The sequence below is a fragment of the Carassius carassius genome, chromosome 41, assembly GCF_963082965.1.
Source record: "Carassius carassius chromosome 41, fCarCar2.1, whole genome shotgun sequence".
NCBI classification, from domain to species: domain Eukaryota; kingdom Metazoa; phylum Chordata; class Actinopteri; order Cypriniformes; family Cyprinidae; genus Carassius; species Carassius carassius.
In genome coordinates, this window is record NC_081795.1 from 10,752,613 (window position 1) to 10,776,727 (window position 24,115).

At 39.0% G+C, this 24,115-nt stretch overlaps 1 protein-coding gene across 1 annotated transcript in view; it reads right to left on the minus strand.

Annotated features, from left to right (window-relative positions):
• LOC132122693 (reticulon-4 receptor-like 1) overlaps nucleotides 1–3,434 on the minus strand; it is a 176,852-nt gene extending 173,418 nt beyond the window's left edge. The window contains exon 1 of the mRNA XM_059533029.1: nucleotides 2,585–3,434. Within this exon, the coding sequence (XP_059389012.1) occupies nucleotides 2,585–2,597 (13 nt within the window). The 5' untranslated portion in view covers nucleotides 2,598–3,434. The remainder of the gene's footprint in view (nucleotides 1–2,584) is intronic.
• Nucleotides 3,435–24,115: the final 20,681 nt, after the last annotated feature.

Sequence of the window (24,115 nt, forward strand, 5' to 3'; positions counted from 1 at the left end):
CGAGTAAATGTAATTCGTTACTTTCCACCTCTGCCCAATTGCCACTCTTATAACATGAGAAAATGAAGCTGAAGGCTGATTATGGTTAACTTATAAGTGGTGAATGGAAAGTGTGGCCCTTTTTCAATGTTAAAATATTTATTCCTATCCAAGTTAATTTTGACAATTATAACTTATAAGTACGCTATAATAAACACTGTTGCTCATTGGCTCAACCAGCGGTGTGCATCTTGGGACAGTCCATGTTTGGCCAAACGAAGGTGTGTCTTTCAGAGACCTGTTTGAAAACAATCAATATGTTTGGTGCTGGAAATTACACTATCAGGTTATTTTAAAAAAGGGTTACCCTGTATCCCAGTAACAGTACTGAACAGGTGCAGGCTGGATAGATTGTCTCTAGTTACTCTGTATTTCAGTCTGGTGGTGCTTAAGGTGATGAGTGAAGTTCTCAGAAATGGGGAATATGAGCAGCTGTGCAGGAGAGTGCTGTCAGGCCACAGGTGTTCCTTCTTTTGCTTACCAACTGCCGCTCTCCTTTCCCATCCATCTGCCCATATAGCAACGCTGTCTAGGATCACGTTTGAATACCTACTTTCTCCACTCACAGCTGGGTAATCATAGCTAATCCACAAAAAAAGTTATTTCTTTCATTTCATTGCAGAGGTTTTGCAGGGAAAATCTTCCTGGTTTAATTGCAGGTGTGGGATGTGTCTGATTTTTTTGTTTGTCTTGAGCAGAAACCAGCTGAATCCACTAGAGCACAGAATATATTTGTCACCGGATGTAGATTTCTGGGCCTGAAAATGTTTTGATGCTGAATTTTAGAACGAGGGCATTCTCTGATAACTCTGATCGGATTCAGTATTTTTCACTCTTATCTATTTATGAGTCATAGACACAACAGAAAGCAGCAGAATTTTTCATAATTTCTGATGCACTTTGAAGTGAAAGGCCAATTATTACCCAACAGAGCAAAGAAACCTCATTAGCCTAAAAGCAACTCATCTGACTTTTAAAAACTAATTTTCTGCATAATTCTAAAATCCAACACAGTTGATGGCCTTTTGGCCAGACCAGACTTTTGTATGGTAGTTTGTATATATAATATTCACATCAACTCTGCAGACTTATAAAAGAAATGAATGCAGTGTATACGAGACCAAATATCTCCAAAAAGATACTGCAAAACTACTCTGTAATGGTGTACCCAAATCAGTTCAAACCCAACCCATTTTTCTCATATCTGCACCACAGGATCCTCACAGGCATTTTTAAGGGGTCTTTATTGTGCTGTGAGACGCTTGATGGGTGTGTTTTGTTCCTAAACCAAGTCTATTGAAATAACAATTGTCTCTGCATTAAGCTTTGGGCCTCCTCCGAGGAAATTCGGTTTCCAGACTGACTCACTATATGGTTATGCAGTCAGCAACCTGAGAGCTTGAGCATCTGTGATAGTGTCATGCAAAAGGTCTAGAAACAATTAAATGTGCAGTAAATGAGGCAAGGCAAATGTCCTAGTAAACACTGGGCTGTTAGATCATATTTATGATTTGTTTAACCACGTATGATTTGATATAGTGCAGTGGTTGTCAATTCTGACCCTGGCACTGCACATTTTAGATGTCTCCCTTATCTGACACACCCTGTTCAGATCCTTGAGCCTCTACTAATGAGCTGATGGTGTGTTAAATAAGGTTTGACTGCTTTGGTACTCAAGGACCATGACTGACCTCCGATCTAGTGAACACAAACTGACCAGACTTTGCAATAATCTGCAGGTCATTCAAGTGTCTCCCACTGACAGCTTCAGCACTAACCAGTTAATCTGTCGACTTACCATTCACTCCTTACACTTCATCATTTGATCATAAACATTGTCCATAAATAAATGTGACAGACTGGAAGAGCCAAAATGGTTTAAGCCACCAAGAGAAATATATTGGAGCCAGGAAGATAGCACAATGCTTTCTGATAAAAAACTGGCCATGAACTGCAGTGCGGCACCCACCACTAGCATCTTAAGAAAATATTTCATGATATGATGATGAATATTTTAAACACATCTGCTTTACGCTGAGCTTACCCGGGGGAGACACACAAGATTCTGGGAAAATGATCATGGATGAGAGCTGTAACAACTTAACAGCCTGCTACATAAACTTTCAACACCTACTGCAACAAGCATCTTTGTTTTTATGTATTTATATAAAACCTCTGTCATTTTCCATTTCAAACTGTTTTTTTTTTTTTCAAAATAAATAAATAAATATAAAAATAACACTTCAATTTTTGCAAATACTGCAACCTTTATGATGAAATGACCATTTTCAATGAAGAACAGCTCGAATAGAAACAAATAAAATAAAAAATAAATGTATTTTTTATATTTATTGTTTATATAAAAAAACTGGCATGCAGTGATTCCACACGAGATTATTTATTCTCATTATTATTATTATTATTATTATTATTATTATTATTATTATTATTAAAAGCAATATTTAAGGATAAATGTTCTTCAAATCAAAATTTAACTTATACCTGTTTATAAACAGAAGGAATAAAAGTTGTAAATTGCACTTACCCCGTTTAAACATGTTGGATATTGTTAATTCTCTGTCTGTCCACTCAGGTTCATTTATTCTTGTATTCCAGACTTCACACTGTCAGTATGATGCCAGGCGGTCTGTCAAATTCTGATTTAATCAGAATACATAAATGTATGTAGATGAATGTCAATTTGGCTAATTTATTGCAGTACTGTTGTCCATTTCATCCTGTGTGGTCCAGAGCAAATATTTCACTAGATGCAACTGAGAGCTGTCCGAAAGGAGCGGAACACATTCTGCAGTATTAATTGTTATCCAGTGAATAGATTAAGCAGGGGCACCTGGTGATGTAGTTCAGCGGTATTGTAGTATGTTATCCAGAAAAGCTTTAAAAGCTCTCATTGCCAGCAACTGACGCGTTTGAGAATCGGTTATCCCTCTAAGACACAGATTGTTGGGGAAAATCAGCAGATGGTCCTCGATCCGAGCCGCGGGAACTCTTGTGTCGGTCTCTCGCGCACTCTTCAGAGAGATTCTACGCCGAACTATGGGGAGGTGTCCCGCTGCCTCCATACAAAATCTCCAACAATCCACCTTCTTGAAAGCATTTTGTCCAAATATTTCGGGTCTCGGGACACGGACAAATCACACATATGAGCGTTACACCTTTACATATCGCGCGCGGTGAGTGAGTGGCGGAATGGACAGATGATGCGCTCCAGCTGAGAGATGCGCGTGCCTGTGATGCCTTTGAGCTGTTGGGGCTCTCGATCCACTTATGGGCTGTTGTTTTCCCTGTCTCCCTCCCCAAAATAATCTGACATTACCATGTTTTGGTTTAGTTGTTGATATATTCTTGGTATGTGGAGCTCTACTCTTTCTCTCTCTCTCTCTCTCTCTCTCTCTCTCTCTCTCTCTCTCTGTGTGTGTGTGTGTGTGTGTGTGTGTGTGTGTTTGTGTGTCTTGCTTGTTTCCCTACTCTCTCTAGGCTTGAATAAAACCTTGCTTGATTTGGTGTTACTACTACTACTACTAATAATAATTATATATATATATATATATATATATATATATATATATATATATATATATATATATATATATATATATATATATATATATATATATATATATATATATATATATTAGCACTTCTCCATTCGGCTGATCATTCAGAATCCCTGTTGGAAAGGCCGAGTCATGTGCGCATGCGCTATTTACTGTCAGTCATCGTCAGCAGAGAGCGGGACTGTATGAGCGGGACTGTACAAGCAAGACTGTGTGTGCAAAGTGCGTCAATAAATATATGTAAGTTGACTGTTCACCTAGTTTGGTGATCAATATTTGTTAAGGAGCTGTAAAGCCTTGATGTCATACTTTCATAAAGTGATGCATGTTCAAGAAAGATGAATCCGTTAATCGCGTGAGGTTGAGAGTTCGTGAATGTGCCGTTTTATGTTCGATATTACTTGCAATTTATAATATTTAATTGCACCCAGTGTTTGATTTGTACATATGTATGTGTGACCGTTACATTAGTATTTGAAACTCTTGTTATTTCGAGTTAAGGACGCGATCTTTATGATTATGTGCCGTTCATTTAAATTACCTCAGATTTAGTTTCGGTTTTGTATGTTTATGCCATTTCTGACCACCGGGTGGCGGTGTTGCATATTCTCGTTGCTTGCATATTGATTTCTTTATTTAATATAGAATCGAACCTGATAATTCTTTATTTGAGAAATGTAGTTTTGGAAGTAATGTTTGTATAATAATACTAGAGACATTTGTTAATATATATCTTTATTTCTTTCCCTTTGTAGACCATAAACACACACATCTAAATACTTTAAGCAACCTGTGTACCGCTGTTCTGTGCATAGCCAAAACTGTCAACAATAAACCTCCTTTGCATCGAACTGATCGACTCCATTGTGTTCTGAACGACACCCCATTGAGGAAAGCTAGAAATAATAAATCCTCACCTATTACAGTCCAATACTTCTAACGAACATATGGTCCTTCGAGCCGGATCTGGCATTCCTTATGGACAAAGAATTGATCAGTATCACTATGCAACCTGAAGAAGCATCTTCACAGATTGTCAGACCAAAACGTCAAGTTCATCTTCCTGCTTACCTAAGAGATTATGATCTTACGACAGTACATCATAGAGCAGGCAGCCAGCCGGTATCGCCTCACACAATACAGCATACACAGTGGCTTGGAGATGCTGCAGTGAACATCTCTTCACCTTCTACCAGAGGAACGAGTCCTATAAGTCAAGGTCCATGGGACACAGTGGATGAATGGTCGCCCATAGTCGGGGAAAGGGATCCTTTTATCCAAGGAATGGATAATATAGAACTGCAACAACCTAGCGCCAGCTACGCTCCAGTGCAGCCAGTTAATAGTCCTCAGACTTCTCCATATCATCGGCCATGGGAAAAACATCAGTCCACGCCATTGCCAAGTACATCTTTCCCTGGACAGGATAGACTCCTCCCACATCCTGGAACGGCATCCTACAATCCACACTCCATGGTGTCTACATCTTTGCCCCCACCTACCTATGGTAAGCATCGCCAGACAGACTACACAACAGCGTCACCTCTAAAGCCACACCAGCCCCTTCCTGCCACAACAGGTGACTCTAAAATGTTAGACATTCTGGGAACAATGATGGGTGAGCTTCAGATAATGAAAGATCAGATCTTAGCGGCGGCACCTACTAAATCACATATTCGGCCAACCATGGGTGGTGAACATGCTGGCCATGATTTCCCTTCCTGGCAACATGCTGAAAACCCAAGTCACCCTCTTTATCAGAGAACAGCTCTTCCTATGCCGGGTCTCCAAACAGATACTCCTGTCCCTCACTGGCATTCCAGGACATTGTATAAGTCCCCTAGAGAGTCTTCAGATTACCCTACACAGGTGCGTTCTCAGTCCCAGCAACCCACAGGGCCACAGTTAGTACACAGAGATCCTTATGCCTCTAACCTGAATCCTGTAAGACAAGAAACCACATACCGAGCTCCAGTGCCAACCATACCCAACTTTTGTACTAAGGACCCCAGTGAGTTTACTCGTTTAAAGATAGCTCTTGAGAACCTTCTACCATCAGATGCCACAGAGCTGTTCCGGTACCAAATCTTGCTGGATCATTTGAAGCTAGATGAAGCTCGTCTGGTGGCAGATTCCTATCTCAATTCACCATTTCCGTACTCTGCTACCATGGCTGCTCTCAATGAAAGGTTTGGCCAGCCTCACAAGTTGGCTCTCAAGAAGATTGCCAAAGTGATGGATTCCCCAGATATTCGACGAGGAGATACTGAGGCCTTTGACAAATTTGCTTTACAGATTAGGGCTTTGGTGGGTATGTTGGAAACTCTTGGAGACGAAGGTGAAGCTGAGCTTCGTTGTGGGTCACATGTAGAGAGGCTGCTGAGTAAGTTACCTGCTGAAATGAGATCAGGATTCCGAAGACAGATGTACCACCGTCCTGGGTCTGTGTATAACCTTCGTGAATTTTCACAGTGGCTCCAGTATGAGGCCTGGTGTCAAAGCAGTGAGACACAGATCAGTTACAAGAGCCAGAGACCAGAACGCTGGAGAGAAACCAAACCCACTGCCCGTTCAGCTACCATCCTTCATGGAGTGGACGACATTGCCACAAAGATACCCTCAGCACCGTCTCAAGTTAGACCAGTTAAAGTGGAGAAACCTAAACTCCCACCTAGAGCTTTTTGTCCTTACTGCGATAACGAGGACTATTATCTTAGTCAATGTCCCACTTTTAAGTCCTTTGATAAACAGCAAATGATTGAATGGATCCAGACCAATCATCGTTGTTGGCGCTGTGGACATGCACACCAAGCAGCCCAGTGCACACTCAAGAAGCCTTGTAGCATCTGCAAAGGGAAGCACTTACAAATCTTGCATGAGGTCAACACAAAGAGTACCAGAGAAGGTTCTTGCCTTGTTGGTTCAACCATTGAGACTCTGTACTTGGACAGACCCACCGACTGCAGGCGTGTTCTCCTAAAGGTCATCCGGGTCTTGCTGCGCTATGGAGGCAAGACGCTCGACACCTATGCTGTCATGGATGATGGGTCCGAGCGCACTATTCTTCTTCCTGATGCCGCCCATGAGCTTGGTATACAAGGTCAAGCCGAAAACATAGCCTTACAGACCATCCGCCAAGATGTGCAGACCATCAGTGGAACCACGGTTACCTTCCACATATCTCCTGCCACTCAACCACAGAAGACCTTTAAGATCAATGCAGCATTCACTGCGAAACGTCTTGGTCTGGCCAATTACTCCTATCCTGTCAGTTTGTTGAAGTACAAGCATCTCAAAGATCTCCCCCTGCAGGCCTTTGAAAGAGTGAGTCCTTTACTTCTCATCTGAGCTGATAACACCCATCTAATCACACCAATTGCACCTGTCCGAATTGGTCCACTTGGTGGTCCGGCCACCATAAAGACAAGGCTAGGATGGACACTGCAGGGACCAGCCAGGATCTTGGAGACTAAGTTGCAGCCACAGCAGTGCCTTTTCCTGTCTCTCACTCCTGCGGAACTAGAACTCAAAAGAGATGTTGAAAGGCTATGGCAACTTGATGTTTTGCCTTTCCGTTGTGAAAAGCAGGTGACAAGGTCCAGGGAGGACCAGGATGCCATTAACCTCTTAGAGACCAGGACAACTCGCGTGGAGGTGAATGGAATATTACGTTACGCGACACCCTTGTTGCGCAGAAAGGCTTCACCCTCCTTTAGTGCTCCGAAAGAGGCTGTGGTTCCAAGTCTCCAGAGTATGGAACGACGACTAACGCAAAATACAGAGAAAGCAGCCGTGTACAATGCTTTAATTGAAAAGCTGGAACTGAATGGAGCATTTACCAAACTCTCAGCTGCTGCAAGCACTATGGCAGGGGAGACCTGGTATATCCCGCACCACTTAGTCAGCCACAATGATAAGGACCGTATTGTGTTCAATTGCTCTTTCCAATATAAAGGACTGAACCTCAATGATTCCTTGATGCCTGGTCCAACCTTGAGCCCTTCTCTGTTAGGTGTTCTACTTCGTTTCAGAGAGCATTGTGTTGCTATCAGCGGTGATATACGTGGAATGTTCCACCAAGTTCTGCTCTTACCTGAGGACAAACCCCTCCTGTGCTTTCTCTGGCGTGGCATGAGACGCGGCGATCCCCCTGACGTCTATGAATGGCAGGTGCTGCCGTTCGGAACCACGTGCAGTCCCTGCTGTGCATCCTTCGCCCTCCAAAGACATGTCTCATCGCACAGCACAGCGGATGAAGATGTGAGACATTCTGTGGAATGCTGCTTTTATGTGGATAACTGTCTACAGAGCTTCCCATCTGCTCAAGAGGCACGGCAGTTACTAGACAAACTTCGTAAGCTGCTAGCGTCCGGAGGGTTTGATATCCGTTAATGGGCCAGCAACGTGCAATAAGTCGTCAGTCACTTGCCACCAGAAGCCAGATCTCCCAAACTAGAGTTGTGGCTTTCACAGAATAAAGAAGACCCACGTGAATCCACCTTGGGACTGAATTGGCTCTGTGAGTCGGACCACCTAGGATTTAAGCATAGACCTGTTACTTACAGTGCTCTGACGATGCGGAACATATATCGTGTGTTAGCAAGTCAGTATGACCCCCTTGGTGTCATTCTTCCTTTCACCACACGAGCCAAGGTGATTGTTCAACAGCTCTGGATTAAGAACAGGAACTGGGATGATCCACAACTTCCCGATGATCTTCAGCAGGCATGGAGGGTGTGGGAAGCTGAGCTTCAGTGCTTACCTCTTGTAGTAATCCCTAGGTGCTACATTCCATCCAGCATGGACAACTCAGAGGTCACTCGGGAAATCCATATCTTCACCGATGCTTCTGGGAAGGCTTATGGGGCAGTCGCTTACCTTCGCTCAGAAGATCCATGCGGTTAGGTACACCTTTCATTCCTCATGGCCCGATCACGTGTTGCCCCACGTAAGCAGTGCTCAATTCCTAGACTGGAGCTGTGTGCTGCTCTAATAGGAGCGCAGATGGCCAAGCTGGCTGAAAATGAGCTCACCTTGAAGATCCAGAAGGTAACTTTCTGGACAGATTCAACAACTGTCCTCCACTGGTTACATTCCGAATCCTGCCGCTTCAAGGTGTTTGTGGGCACTAGGGTGGCAGAGATTCAAGAATTGACTGACCTTAAAGGGTGGAATTACATTGACTCTGTCAGGAACTCTGCGGATGATCTTACCCGTGGTAAGAGCCTTAAGGACCTTATTGAACCCAATCGTTGGATCCAAGGGCCAAAATTCCTCCTCCAACCTCAGAGTACTTGGCCAGCACCACCAGTTGTGCACAGCTTAATGCCTGATGATGCTACGGAATTAAAGCGAAGTGCCTTCTGTGGCGTGGTTAACTCAGCAGCAGTGACAGCAGATGGTAGCAAGTTTAGTAGCTGGAAAAACTTGGTCGGAGCAGTAGCACAGGAGTTGCACGGGGCGGCAGAACAAAGTGGCTCCCCTCAAGCCAGTGCTTACCAAAAGGCAGAACTGACCGCACTGAGACAGGTCCAGATGGATAGTTTTCATGAAGATTACCATTTGTTGAAGAGTGGTAAACCTGTTCGTTCTAGCAGCCGTTTACTTTGTCTCTCCCCAGAGTTCGACAGAACCGGTGAGGTAATACGGGTTGGAGGACGATTAAGGCGGGTGGAAGGATTAGACCCAAGCACAGTACACCCTATTGTGTTGGATTCCAGTCACCCTAACACTCAGCTACTCATAAAGGAATATGATGCTCGCCTTTGCCATCCAGGACCAGAGCGAGTGTTTGCGGAGCTCCGTCGGAATGTGTGGATACTGAAAAGGAGAGAAGTAGTGAGAAAGCACCAGCGAACATGTCTTGAATGCTGTAAATGGAGGTCGAAGCCAGCCTCCCAGAAGATGGTTGATCTCCCTCCACCACGACTTCGGTTGTTCAAGCCTGCTTTTCATTCAACCGGAATGGACTGCTTTGGACCTCTTCTGGTCAAAATAGGTCGTCGGACGGAGAAGCGGTGGGGACTTTTATTTAAGTGCTTGACCACCCGGGCAGTGCACCTTGAGATGCTGACATCTATAGATAGTGATGCCTTTCTCATGGCACTACGTCGGTTTATAGGTCGCCGTGGAAAACCTGCAGAGTTATACTCGGACCAAGGCACCAACTTCCGAGGTGGTGAGAGAGAGCTTAGAGAAGCCTTCAGTCAGCTCAGTGGTGATCTGCAACAGCAGCTAGCGAAGCAACAAATTAGCTTTCGTTTCAATCCTCCAGCTGCTCCACACTTTGGAGGGGTGTGGGAACGTGAGATTCGTTCAGTAAAGGCTGCACTTTATACAACCCTGGGCTCAGAATCAGTAACCGAAGAAGTGCTTCAAACTGTCCTCATAGAGATTGAGGCCATCCTCAACTCCAAACCTCTTGGTTACGTTTCAGCAGACATTGCTGATGCAGATCCGATCACCCCGAACTGCCTTCTAATGGGGCGGCCGGATGGGTCCCTACCCCAAGTCATATAGCCAGTGTCTGAGCTCCTAGGAAGACGGAGATGGAGGCATTCCCAAGTATTGTCTGACAGATTCTGGACGGCCTTCATAAAGTATTACTTACCTGACATGCAGGCCAGGGGAAAGTGGCAGAATCCATCAGTAGACATCAAACCCGGGACAGTTGTCATGCTTGTTGACCCTCAGTTACCCCGTTCATTGTGGCAGATCGGGAGCGTGCTTAATGTCTTTCCGGGGGTTGATAATCGAGTTCGAACGGTCGAGGTGCAGATTAAGGACAAAGTCTACACAAGACCCATCGCTCGACTGATTGTTCTTCCGGAGATCCGAGATGAAGTTGATAAAAGCCACACTAGTGACTAACGGTAGTCCCTATAGTGTCGGCCTTTCAATGGAGCAAATTTGTAACCAAATTTGGGGGCGGCTGTGTTGGAAAGGCCGAGTCATGTGCGCATGCGCTATTTACTGTCAGTCATCGTCAGCAGAGAGCGGGACTGTATGAGCGGGACTGTACAAGCAAGACTGTGTGTGCAAAGTGCGTCAATAAATATATGTAAGTTGACTGTTCACCTAGTTTGGTGATCAATTATTGATTAAGGAGCTGTAAAGCCTTGATGTCATAATTTCATAAAGTGATGCATGTTTAAGAGAGATGAATCCGTTAATCGCGTGAGGTTGAGAGTTCGTGAATGTGCCGTTTTATGTTCGATATTACTTGCAATTTATAATATTTATATTGCACCCAGTGTTTGATTTGTACATATGTATGTGTGACCGTTACATTAGTATTTGAAACTCTTGTTATTTCGAGTTAAGGACGCGATCTTTATGATTATGTGCCGTTCATTTAAATTACCTCAGATTTAGTTTCGGTTTTTTATGTTTATGCCATTTCTGACCACCGGGTGGCGGTGTTGCATATTCTCGTTGCTTGCATATTGATTTCTTTATTTAATATAGAATCGAACCTGATAATTCTTTATTTGAGAAATGTAGTTTTGGAAGTAATGTTTGTATAATAATACTAGAGACATTTGTTAATATATATCTATATTTCTTTCCCTTTGTAGACCATAAACACACACATCTAAATACTTTAAGCAACCTGTGTACCGCTGTTCTGTGCATAGCCAAAACTGTCAACAATAAACCTCCTTTGCATCGAACTGATCGAATCCATTGTGTTCTGAACGACACCCCATTGAGGAAAGCTAGAAATAATAAATCCTCACCTATTACAGTCCAATACTTCTAATGAACAATCCCACTCTGTTTTGACAAACTTTTCAATCTCTGAGGATATTCTAACTTTTATGATTAAAGCACTATTACCTATTTACAATCTGTCAATATGATACCCGTCAAATTATAATTCCTACTGTCTGTTGCCCACATCTTAAATTGATGTTGTTTTTACAAAGGACTGTATGTGTCCAGACACGATCACCTGGTGGATCTGATTGTAAAGGACTTGAATACAATACATAAAGACCAGCATACTACTGTTGAATTAAACTGGTTTTATCATAACACATCTGACAGTGACTATTTCACAAACATTCCTGACATTGTGATTGTAAATAAGGCTTTGAACTCTGGATTTGTGTTTGAGGTACCTGCTATCTTTCCAAAATGCTAAAATATAAGCCATTGGTTGAAGCTATCAACCAATGGCTTATAGTTGACACTTTTCTTAGTAAAAAAAAAACGACACTTGATTTGCTCACATCAACTCTGTGTTTAATGAGTAATGCCTGTTTCACTCCACGTGCACTTGTTTGGGGAAAGATGGTGGCTCCCATTGCGAGATTGAAGTGATCACTGAGAAAAAAAACTAAAGGTGAGTAGGTATTATTAGTTTGATTTCTTAATACTTCATCGTGTTTGCGATGTCACTTTTGGATTTTTTATCTGTTGGTATTTGATAGAATTAGTAATGCCGTGTGTCTAAACAAGATGTCCAGGACCTCCAGCAGAAATATAGGTCCACAACATTAAAAATACAGCAGTATATTTCTGTTACAATTAGGGTGTGTGCTAAACGTAAGAAGGAGCTTGAGGAGGATCTTGATCAAAGTGAGGAGTTTACTGAAGAATGACGATGGAGAATACAGACTATACACAACACCACATTAACTTGATATTCAGATGCACATTCAGGTTAGGTTACAATACAACATTCACATTCAATCACGGATTGAATGTGGTTAATCACGGGGAACTGAACAGACCAGGTATTTAAACACACAGAAGGAAATGAGGGAACTGGAGACAGGTGGGGAATAATCAATTAACCAAACAATAACAGGAAAAAGACCAAATAAGGAAACAGACAGTCCATAAACGTAACAATTTCATTGTACATATGGGGTATTTTTTTATTCCTGTTTTCACCAAACCAATTTTGAGAGTTTGCTGCTAAAAAGCAACAATTCTGACCACATGTGTAATTCTGATGAGTACCGTAACATGGGGTAGGGCTGCACAATAAATCTAAATCAAGTTAAGATGAAAGCTGCGATTGTCATGCATATCTTTCAATGAAGCACGGTTCTGTGATTAGCAGTAAATCTAGCCAGAGGGTAGCTGGATAAACAGAAGATTTAACCTGCTTTTATTGATTCAACTTGATGAATCAATCAAGTTGAATGATTACGACAATATATGGTTTATCTGAGTTATTATTATTATAATTTTCATTAAAATAATGTATATTTATAATGCAATGCCTTTATCACTGCTTAGAATACTATGAAATATGTTGCGTGCCTTATTCCTAAGCCACATCATTTCACAGAAGGATTTATTTGAAACACTCGACTGACATTATAAAGTGTGTTTGGAGTAAAAACATGTTACTAAATGTGTTATTTTAACGTGATTTCCGATGGAGCAACATTTACTACACCGAGCTATAGTTCACTGAGAAGCTATGCAGACAGCTGTTATTATTGCAAATTATTTCTTAGATTTCATAATTGCGCAATAATATCGTCTGCGATTATTTTATTTTTGTTTTTATTTTTTTTCACATAACTTGTCAGTGTAGTAAATGCTGCTCCATCTAAAAGTAAGTGATGATGATTTACTGCTTATTATAGAACCGGCTTTACTAACAAATTGCGCATGACAATCTACAGAACCTACCTTAAGAAATTTGATTGCAGCATTTTGGAGCAATTGTAAGTGAGCAACCTGGGACTTTGAGATGCCACAGTACAAAGAATTACAATAGTCCAATCCAGAGGGTATAAACATGTGAACAGCTATCTCAAGAGATTTTTAAGCCAGAAAATGTTTTATTTTAGAAAGTAAGCAGAGTTGAAAAAAGCTGGAGGCAACAACAGAGAAAACATGTTTTTCTAAAATGAGCCAACTGTCAAAAAGAACACCAAGGTTCCGAAAACACTTTGATTCAAAGACTGACAGGCTTTCCAGGGTAGAGTTGTTAAACTCGAAATTGTCAGATGGGCCAAATACAATAACCTCAGTCTTTAAGTCATTTAAGGTAAAAAAGTTACTAGCCAACCAGAGCTATACCTCATCAAGACAAGCAAATAACGATTGTATAGCCGAAGGGTCGGTTCCTTTAATAGGCAGATAGTGTCATCTTCATAAAGTGGAAAGATATGCCATGCTTTCTCAGAATCAAACATAAAGGAAGCATGTAGAGAGAGTAAAGCAAAGTTGCTAGAACCTGAACCACCATTGGTCTCTTGGTGGCCACCCTGACCAGTCTCCTCCTTGCATAGTCATTGAGTTTTTGGGGCTAGCTTGCTCTAAGTAGATTTACAAATGCCATACATTTTATGTTTCTTAATTATTGATTTAGTAGTGCTCCCAGAAATATTCAATGAGTTGTAAATATTCAATCTATCTCGTCTTTTGCTTTTCAGTTACCTTTTCTTGGACCAGTGGTGTTTATATGTTTATCTGTGGAAAAAAGACTACTGTCATTAAGAAGTTTCTTATGCTTACCAATGTTGCATTTATTTGATCAAAAACAGTAAAACGGTAATACTGCAAAATTATTATTACAGTTTGAAATAACTATTTTGTATTTTAGAAAGTAATTTATTCCTGTGATGGCAAGGCTGAATTTTCAGCATACTCCAGTCGTCAGTGTCAAAAGATCCTACAGAAATCATTTGAAAGAAGATTGGAGTAAAGGGTGCTGAGAATTTTCATAAACATTAAACATCTTAATTATTCCAAACTTTTGACTGGTAGTATAGGAATATAGCCATTCTCTAAACTGTAGCCAGGACTTACATTACAGATGGCCTGTCTGTCATAGACTTCAAAAATAAATGGACGCCACTGACAGACTCATTCTGCTGATGACTGACCTCCCAGCTCAGCGGCTGTCCTGACGGCGCACTGATTGATTTGTGTGATGATTAATTTTGGAAGTGAGAAACGACAGGATGGGCTATCCTTGTCTTATTATATAGGCTGTAGCCCAGTCAATTTCTCATAAAAATGTGATTTTTAGCGGAACTCGCTAGTGCAATTTGTAATGCACATTCTGTATTGCACAGTGGTGTCTTTAGTAATGTTTACAGCTAACTTAAATTGAGTGAATTAACTCTCTTATTGTCTTTTTATGTAGTGCGAGCTCCGAGGAGAGTGGCCAATCAGATTCCTGACGAGATCCTCAACAATCCAGAGCTCAACAAGGCCATTAAGGCTTTGCCAGCTTACTACAGTTTTGAGATCCACAAAACAATATGGAGGGTGCGTCAAGCCAAAGGCAAGAGAGGTGAGCACGTTTAAAAAAACAAAAAAAAAACAAAGTTAATAACATGGTTAACCTACAGTGCTTTGTCATGCATTTAAGGCTATATTGAGCAATTTAGTTTAGAAATAAATTTTCCACTATGTGTGTGTATCTACTTCAAAAAATGGGACAACACTGCTATATATTGTAGGTAGCTTGATTGCAGCAAAATGGTCATATGTTGTATTTTTTGTTATTAGGCTTACAGTTTCAGTTCCAGAACATTAGTCATTCTGATTGTCTGTCTATAGAGAATTAACTTGCCTGAAAGTTAATCTCTGTTTGCAGGATAATGCAGTAGCATTAGATAGGCTGCATTATATAGATTAATTTTCTTCACTATTGTGTTATTTTAGTTACATGGATGGAGTCAAGCACACTGAAAAGCAAAATTGCCTTGGAGGTTTCCAAAGGCATACATTTAAGATGTGGTCTTTTTGCTGTTCTCTGGAACAAAGTGCAAGCTTCAAAATTACTGCAGAGGGCCGCTTTAAATCAGCTGGGAAAATTGGTGAAGTTCATGATGACATTTAGAGGCATAATTACCTCATTTTGTCAGGACTTTGCTTCAGCAAAATGTGGATGATATGGTCATTAGCTTATTAACCATCAGCTGATGCTGCTGAATAACAAGGACATGTTTGACACAGTCAGAATGACTTTTATTTATCATATCACAGCAGCTTGAAATATTATCTTACCATTTGTTTTGCATTCAGATTTTGGTAACACTTTACAATAAGTTAAAATTTGTTAATGCATTCATTATGCATTAAGTATATTACGTAATTTACTGTGGGTAATGTTAATTTCTAAATATTAAAATCCTTTTTTATTTATAAGAAGTATAGCTATAAATAAATGTATTATGAATGAACATGAATTAACTAAATAATAATATACTGATAAATAAACATTAACCATTAAACATTTTGCATGACTTAAGGCTGATTGAACTTATTGTAAAGTGTTAACTTCATTTCTAACATAGTTTAACAATCTCAGTAAGTCTTGAAGTCTTAATTTTACTCTTTCTTGGAAAAATATGTGATGGTTCTTTTTTTTCTTTTTTTTATCTGTCTTCAATGGCCAGTGTTTAGTCACATATGCTCGCAAACTAAAGTACTGTGGGATGTTTTGCATCAAAATGTTATATCCTCTGTAGTGACTTCCATAAGCGTTTTTTGCAAAGATCCTGTCAGATTGGTGTGAAAATATTCCCCTCGAGAAACAACACTTATGCCTTGTTTTAAAACTGCTCTAGTGAGATGTCATACATTTTCTTAGTGAGATTTTAGCAATTATACGTGGTCAAGATTTTCCCATGGTTGCCCCACGTTATCTCACTAATAGCATCTTACAATAAAATATCCATTTTTATAGAAAAACAAAAGACATCTTATTCTAATGCACATGCTTTACCTCCTTAAGCTAACCTCAGAGAATTTCATCATGGCATAAAAAGCTCGCTAATTCTATTATTCGTGCTGACCCAAACATGTCAGAACAGCTGAGTTAAAACAGGCCAGTAGTGCAGTTGTATTAACACCCAAAGTTTGGTTTCAAGAAAGGCCATTGACATGTGACCTTTTGGGCTTCAAATTGCGATTTGTCTCTTTAAATCTCACCAGACCTACTTCGTATCCCCTTACTTTGGTCATGCGTCAGTAACTGATGGCAATTTGTCCCATGGCCCTGTTGAAGCATGTCCTCCATTATTCTAGTGCAGGTGTCAAAGAGCCTTCAAGATGGGCCATTACACAGTGAGATGAAGGAAGAAAATGAAAGAAAACCAGGCAAAGAGGTTGTTTTCAGTATATTTAGATACTTTTTTACTTTAAGGAATCTCTCTGTAGAGTTAAAACCTACAGTGATGACCAATCATTAATCACAAAAAGTCCTAATAATGCACTGCAGCCACAGAAATGTGCAATTTCAAGCCTCTATTGATGTGAATGACAACAGACAAGTATTTGATGTGCTGAATGTGTTAGCAGGTGGCTACTTTCATGGGGATTGGACAGAATGCTACAGTCTGCTAGGCTCTTTGTTGTAGAGGGTTTTCAGTTTAAAAGCCCGCTCTATTACTTGACTCAATGGGCAAAGATCATTTTGACCAGACTCTCCCTTGCTCTTTTTTTTCTACCTTACTTTTCATGTTTTCCACTATTATTTTTCCTCAAATATCCGTAATGAAGCAGTCGCTCTAAATTTTTCATATTGGTGTTGTGATTATTTTAGGGGATTGATTCTTTTTTTATACCCACTGTAATATTTATTTTAGAAAGCTTTAATGATCATATGCATTTGTGTCTTCCAACATCTGGTTTAGTGTGATGCATTGACCAAATTATGAAGTAATGATTTGCACTATACCATAATTTTCCAGGACACTGTATATGTTAATTGATTGTAAAAACCTTTATTGTTGAGAGCTGCAGAGCCTTTTCTATTTCACTCATATGTAGCCCATTTGATGTATTTATAGGCTAAATTGCATTCGTAATTATGACCTGTGCCGGGTCACTTTGTATTCTATTATATTAGATCTGTATCAAATATTCTTGTAGTGTGGCATCAGGACAAACTTCATCTACTTTCATTTCCTGCTATGACAAGGTGAACTTTGAATATGGATCTGTAACAAGGAAGCTTGTGTAACAGATTATTTCAAATGTAATGACTTATGCTGTAATGTTCTCTTGACTTGAGTGAGTCACACCATATATATTAACAAGCTTTCCACACTTGGAATATAACATTGTTTTGTTGCACATGATGTAGTCATTGCCCTAGAGACCAGCACTTTTCAGAGATGCATTTCCTGTCTGTAATGAGAGGCACTTGCAACCTAATCTGGTTGTGTGTCAATTTTGAGAATAAATCATTATGATTCATTCATGGGGCATTACTAGACATAAACGACATCCTGAGAGTAGTCCACAAATATCATGATTTGCCTGTTAATTAAAAGATACCATTAAATTATAATCTAAATATTTAAAAAAAAACTGATGTTGCACAGCTCATTATTTTGCTGAAGGTCTTGAGTTTAAATATGTACGTTTTTTTAATAGACCAGAATTGTTACTTTATATTGGAGGATAAATATTAAAAGCCAAAGTGCATTTTAGTCTGATTAGATTAGAGCCTTTACAGCTTATGTCAGGATCCACTTCTGGTTCTTACCAGTGGTTAAAATTAATTTGCAAGAAATGTTATATGGATTGCAGTTTTATTTAGGGCTGTAATTGACTTATATTGCATGTTTATTTGTTTTTATTTTTTCAGTTTTAACTTGTCCGTTAATACTTTAAATAATATAATTGATTAATTAATTTAATTATATTATTCATAAAAATTGTTATTGTTAATATATACTTTAATAATAATCATTTACAAAACCATGTGATATGCTGTGTTACATATGTTACATATGTACATATTTTACAGCTTTTTATTACTAATGTTACGTTTATAACAATAATTGATATTGATAAATCACATAAAAAAAGTCATTATTGCAAAATATTTTATAGATTCAGTATGATACTTCAAGCTTTTATACTTTGATAATTTTCTACCAAAAAGACCAGTTACCAGTTATACTGTTCAGATTTCTCTTTCAAATAAATGCTGTTCTTTTGATTTTTTTTTTCCATCAAAGAATCCTTTTAAAAAATTAACATTGATAATTACAATAGGAGACCCAACTCAGCGTATTATAATGATTTCTAAAGTTCAATCACAGGAATAAATTACATTTTAAGAGATATTCAAATAAATAACTTTTCTTTTCTTTTAATAAAATAAATGCAGTCTTACTGAGCAAAAGAGTCTTCTTTCACAATTTTTTTTAAATCTTAACAAATCCCAGACTTTTGAGCACTAGTGTAGAGCTGAAGAACACAGAGCTACAGCCCCTTCTGCCCAGGTCCTGGTTCATTCTAGTCTCTCCTGTCACCTTATTGTTCCTTTCTGTCTCAGTAGGCTTCATCAAAGCTGCACAAATATCTGTTTCTATGTTCATTTCACATAATGAGGATGCATTGGTTGCCTGACTGATTATTTGTGAGTTTTTCTGGCCTAAGGATGCCGATGATGAATGCAGACAATAATAGAGATGACTTACCTCCCAGATTAATTCATTCTTGTGGTTGAATAATTAGTCTACTGTGTCTCAAAATAAATGAGATCATAATGCAAACTCTATCTGCAGGTCTGCCAGTTTGTATTTACTCGTAAACTGATGGAAGTACAGAAAGAAGTGCATATGTGATGTTTGTTCAGTGCTAAACGTTTCTCTTGAACCATCTACAAGTATTTGGTCAAGGTACAAGGGACTGCACTGTATTGCAAAAATAGGCCATGGCTAACAGTTTTTTTTTACCTGTTAGCCAGCAACCCCCATTATGGGACTCACAGCTGAAAGTGCTCTACCTAACTTAAAATTGTAACAGTTCCTTACTTCAGTGTGTTACAAGCATAATTTTTGGTGTCTTTGGAAAGAAGACCCTTTGGGCTTTACTTTTTATCAACCAGATTTGATAATGCTCAAAATATTAAAAGTTATAGACACTGAAGTGCCTTGATATTTTTTTTTATCCACACTTAAAATCATAAAATCAGCCCTGGAGCAATCTAGAAAAGTAATGGGTTGAAAGTCACATGTCTCATGAGTTTCTATTTCAAATCTGAATAAGATATCATGAAAAATGAGACTCCTGCAAATATTTTTCTGAGACTATGCCCCCCCCCCCCAAATATAAAAAAAAATTACCAACTGTATTGAAGGCTTCTACAAACTATTTAGTCATTAAATATACCACTGCATAGTTTTTTTATTTAAATTATAAAACACTAGACAGAAACTTAGACATCATATAAGTGATTTATTTGAGCACTAGAAAAATACAATAAGAATAATTTGAGTAAGAAAAATAAGAATAATAAGAAAAATAAAAAAGATTTAACTTTGTTTGCCAATTACAGAAAATCCTGAGATTGCTAGAAATGCAGCATTTACAATGAATTACAATGCAAATAAATGCTGATGTGCTGATGGCCATTTATAGAGATGGTATTAACACAAATGCGCCATAAAGTAAATAATCCACTCTCTCTATTCATATAGACGTGTTCACTTTAATAGCCGTGATTATACAATGAGAGCGAGCTGATTTGTGCTGATTTGCACTCAAACATATGGTAATCATGCAGATACATTCACATTCAACATAAAACATACTCTCACATATACGTATAAAAACGGTTGAAAAATAAAACAAACAAAGAAAACGGCGATCGCTATAAGTTCCGCCTCCATCAGCTGACAGGTGGGTCAGAGCGCGTTACAAGCCGTCAGGAGGGAGCGCCAGAATTCAAATATACTATCTTTCGCTTATCTTTCATTCACTTTTTTTTTTGTGGATCGTCTCATTTTGTGTGTGACACTGTACACTACAAAACCATGCCGTTTTTTTACTACCAAGACGCAGTTTCTGAGCGCGAGTTATTCCATAACGGACACAACCAGTTCTGTCACTGAAGAACTTATACGTAAACAAAGGAATTAAGATCCATATTACAATGTTATTGCTTCGTTGGACTAAAAGTGCTTCATGAGATGTCGTTCAGTGGACCCTTACCTTTCTAACTAAACCAGGATTTAAAGCCAGGGGCGTAGCAACCAGGGGGGGGCACATGTCACCCGCACTTTTAGAAACAGGTGATTCTGACCCCTGCTTTTTTTTTTTTTTTTTTTTGATCCAGCGTGAATATTTCTGGCAGTGCTCTCTGGTTTGTTACTTAGATTCAAGTGAACTAACATTCAGCCAATCACAGAGCGAATCATCTCTATGGCGGGTGTTCTATGAGCTTCAAATCTCTTGTTGCTCTTCTTAATTTTCGCTCGTTCTTTCACTTTGCTATTAGGCCGTCTGAGATAAAATGCACCCCAGAAAAAAGCAAAGGACTATTAACGTTACATCCTTTTTCAAACACACACTGTAAGTATATTATAGTATGTCGCGATGACACGAATCACGCGATAAAGTTTTCATGTTATGATTTAGCCTACTGTAACGTCAAGAGACAACAGAACCTGTTTGGACCTCGTCACGTTGCGCCGGATTAAGTGTGTTAAATGCTCTCTTAATTGTCGCTTTGGATAAAAGCGTCTGCTAAATGAAACGTAACAAATTATTGGTTTCTGCTGTCTTTTGTGGCCTACGTGCTGCTTGCGGAGTAGAATTATCCTTTCACAATTAATAAAATTTGTTTTGCACAGAGTATCTTAAAATACTTTATCAAATGTTATTCTTTTAATTCATTGCTGCTACTTTATGTAATAACTGGTCTGTAGGAAAGGCAGACTGTGACGTCACTGACGGAGAGTGGGGACCTCTCCAGAATGTGTACAGGTGAGATTTGTATTTAAAATAAAAGCAGATTGACTATTTTAAGGCAGTGTTTTCTTAATTGGAACTGCTTGCCAATATTTTAAGGAATTACACTTCATTTAATTCCTTAAATTAATTTAATTCCATTAAACAAAAGATCATCCATCAAACACATTTATTTATATAGTGCTTTTAATATTACAGATTATGTCAAAGCACTGAACAGTATCAAATAGGAGAATAGAGTAATTTAAAAAGACAAGATTAAACACTCAATTTCCAGTTAAAGACATTTTATTATTGAATGCAGTCAGCTCAGTTTAAATAGGATCTGTGTAATCAAATCAATGATAATCGCTAGAAGAAAAAAAAGAGATAACATTTACTATTTTATGTTCAAACTGTTAAATAAAATTAGTTTTATGTATAAAGGCTGTGTGTTCCAATAGTGTTAACTGCTGTATTGTAGGCTATTTATGGGTTGCTAAATATACATGTAATGAAAAACTTGTGAAGTTGTTTAACTATGGAAATGGTATCTTGAAAATTTTAAAAACTTGTAAATACATTGATTTAGGTTTTATTGATATATTTTCATAAAATGAATGGTGTATAAAATTACTGTAGATGTAATCTGTATAGTCATTTAACACTTGTTTTTGTCTAACTGTTAAGAAGTAAGAAAAGTTATTGTTTAAATATAGTGTAACTGAAATATTGTATATATCATAAAATATCTTTATATTTCCTAAAAATGAAGTAGAGATGGTCTCACATTGGTCTCAAAGTCCTGCAGTATTTTTGAATTTTGAGTATGGTTTCACAAAAATAGGTTCCAAGCTATCATGGCATGTTCCCAAAATTGCCACTTGGGTGCTGTAAAATGCCAATTGGTATTCTATTTAGAATTTATTATTATGAACATCAGTTTTGGGTCACATCACCATACAGCTGCCCCCCCCCCCCACACACACACTTTTATAATGGCTGCGATGCCCCTGTTTACAGCTGTGGATGTGTTTATGACTCGTTATTACGACGAATCTGGTATGTACTGCGTTTTCATTTTTCATGTTTTGATGTGTACTGTTTACACAAATGTAGCAAATACAGTCCATTGAAAAACAGATCTGTCGTCGATGCTTGAGGCTTAGATCTTTATAATGATATATAGTTTGTCAAGATTAAATTTGTCCCGTTTCATTTAATCTATTTGTCAATGTCACCTTTATTTATATAGCGCTTTAAACAAAATACATTGCGTCAAAGCAACTGAACAACATTCATTAGGAAAACAGTGTCAATAATGCAAAAATGATAGTTAAAGGCAGTTCATCATTGGATTCAGTTATGTCATCTCTGTTCAGTTAAATAGTGTCTGTGCATTTATTTGCAATCAAGTCAACGATATCGCTGTAGATGAAGTGTCCCCAACTAAGCAAGCCAGAGGCGACAGCGGCAAGGAACCGAAACTCCATCGGTGACAGAATGGAGAAAAAAACCTTGGGAGAAACCAGGCTCAGTTGGGGGGCCAGTTCTCCTCTGACCAGACGAAACCAGTAGTTTAATTCCAGGCTGCAGCAAAGTCAGATTGTGCAGAAGAATCATCTGTTTCCTGTGGTATTGTCCTGGTGCTCCTCTGAGACAAGGTCTTTACAGGGGATCTGTATCTGGGGCTCTAGTTGTCCTGGTCTCCGCTGTCTTTCAGGGATGTAGAGGTCCTTTCTAGGTGCTGATCCAGCATCTGGTCTGGATACGTACTGGATCCGGGTGACTGCAGTGACCCACTGATCTGGACACAGACTGGATCTGGTGGCCACGGTGACCTCGGAACGAGAGAGAAACAGACAAATATTAGCGTAGATGCCATTCTTCTAATGATGTAGCAAGTACATAGGTTGTTATGGGAAGTGTTTCCGGTTCCGGTTTACCTAATTAATGCAGCCTAAAAATCCTTTAACGGATTTGGATAATAAAAGCATATTAGTATGTTATGTGTATGCCAGGTTAAAGAGATGGGTCTTTAATCTAGATTTAAACTGCAAGAGTGTGTCTGCCTCCCGAACAATGTTAGGTAGGTTATTCCAGAGTTTGGGCGCCAAATAGGAAAAGGATCTGCCGCCTGCAGTTGATTTTGATATTCTAGGTATTATCAAATTGCCTGAGTTTTAAGAACGTAGCGGACGTAGAGGATTATAATGTAAAAGGAGCTCATTCAAATACTGAGGTGCTAAACCATTCAGGGCTTTATATGTAATAAGCAATATTTTAAAATCTATGCGATGCTTGATAGGGAGCCAGTGCAGTGTTGACAGGACCGGGTTAATATGGTCATACTTCCTGGTTCTAGTAAGAACTCTTGCTGCTGCATTTTGGACTAGCTGTAGTTTGTTTACTAAGCGTGCAGAACAACCACCCAATAAAGCATTACAATAATCTAACCTTGAGGTCATAAATGCATGGATTAACATTTCTGCATTTGACATTGAGAGCATAGGCCGTAATTTAGATATATTTTTGAGATGGAAAAATGCAGTTTTACAAATGCTAGAAACGTGGCTTTCTAAGGAAAGATTGCAATCAAGTATCACACCTAGGTTCCTAACTGATGACGAAGAATTGACAGAGCAACCATCAAGTCTTAGACAGTGTTCTAGGTTATTACAAGCAGAGTTTTTAGGTCCTATAATTAACACCTCTGTTTTTTCAGAATTTAGCAGTAAGAAATTACTCGTCATCCAGTTTTTTATATCGACTATGCAATCCATTAGTTTTTCAAATTGGTGTGTTTCACTGGGCTGCGAAGAAAT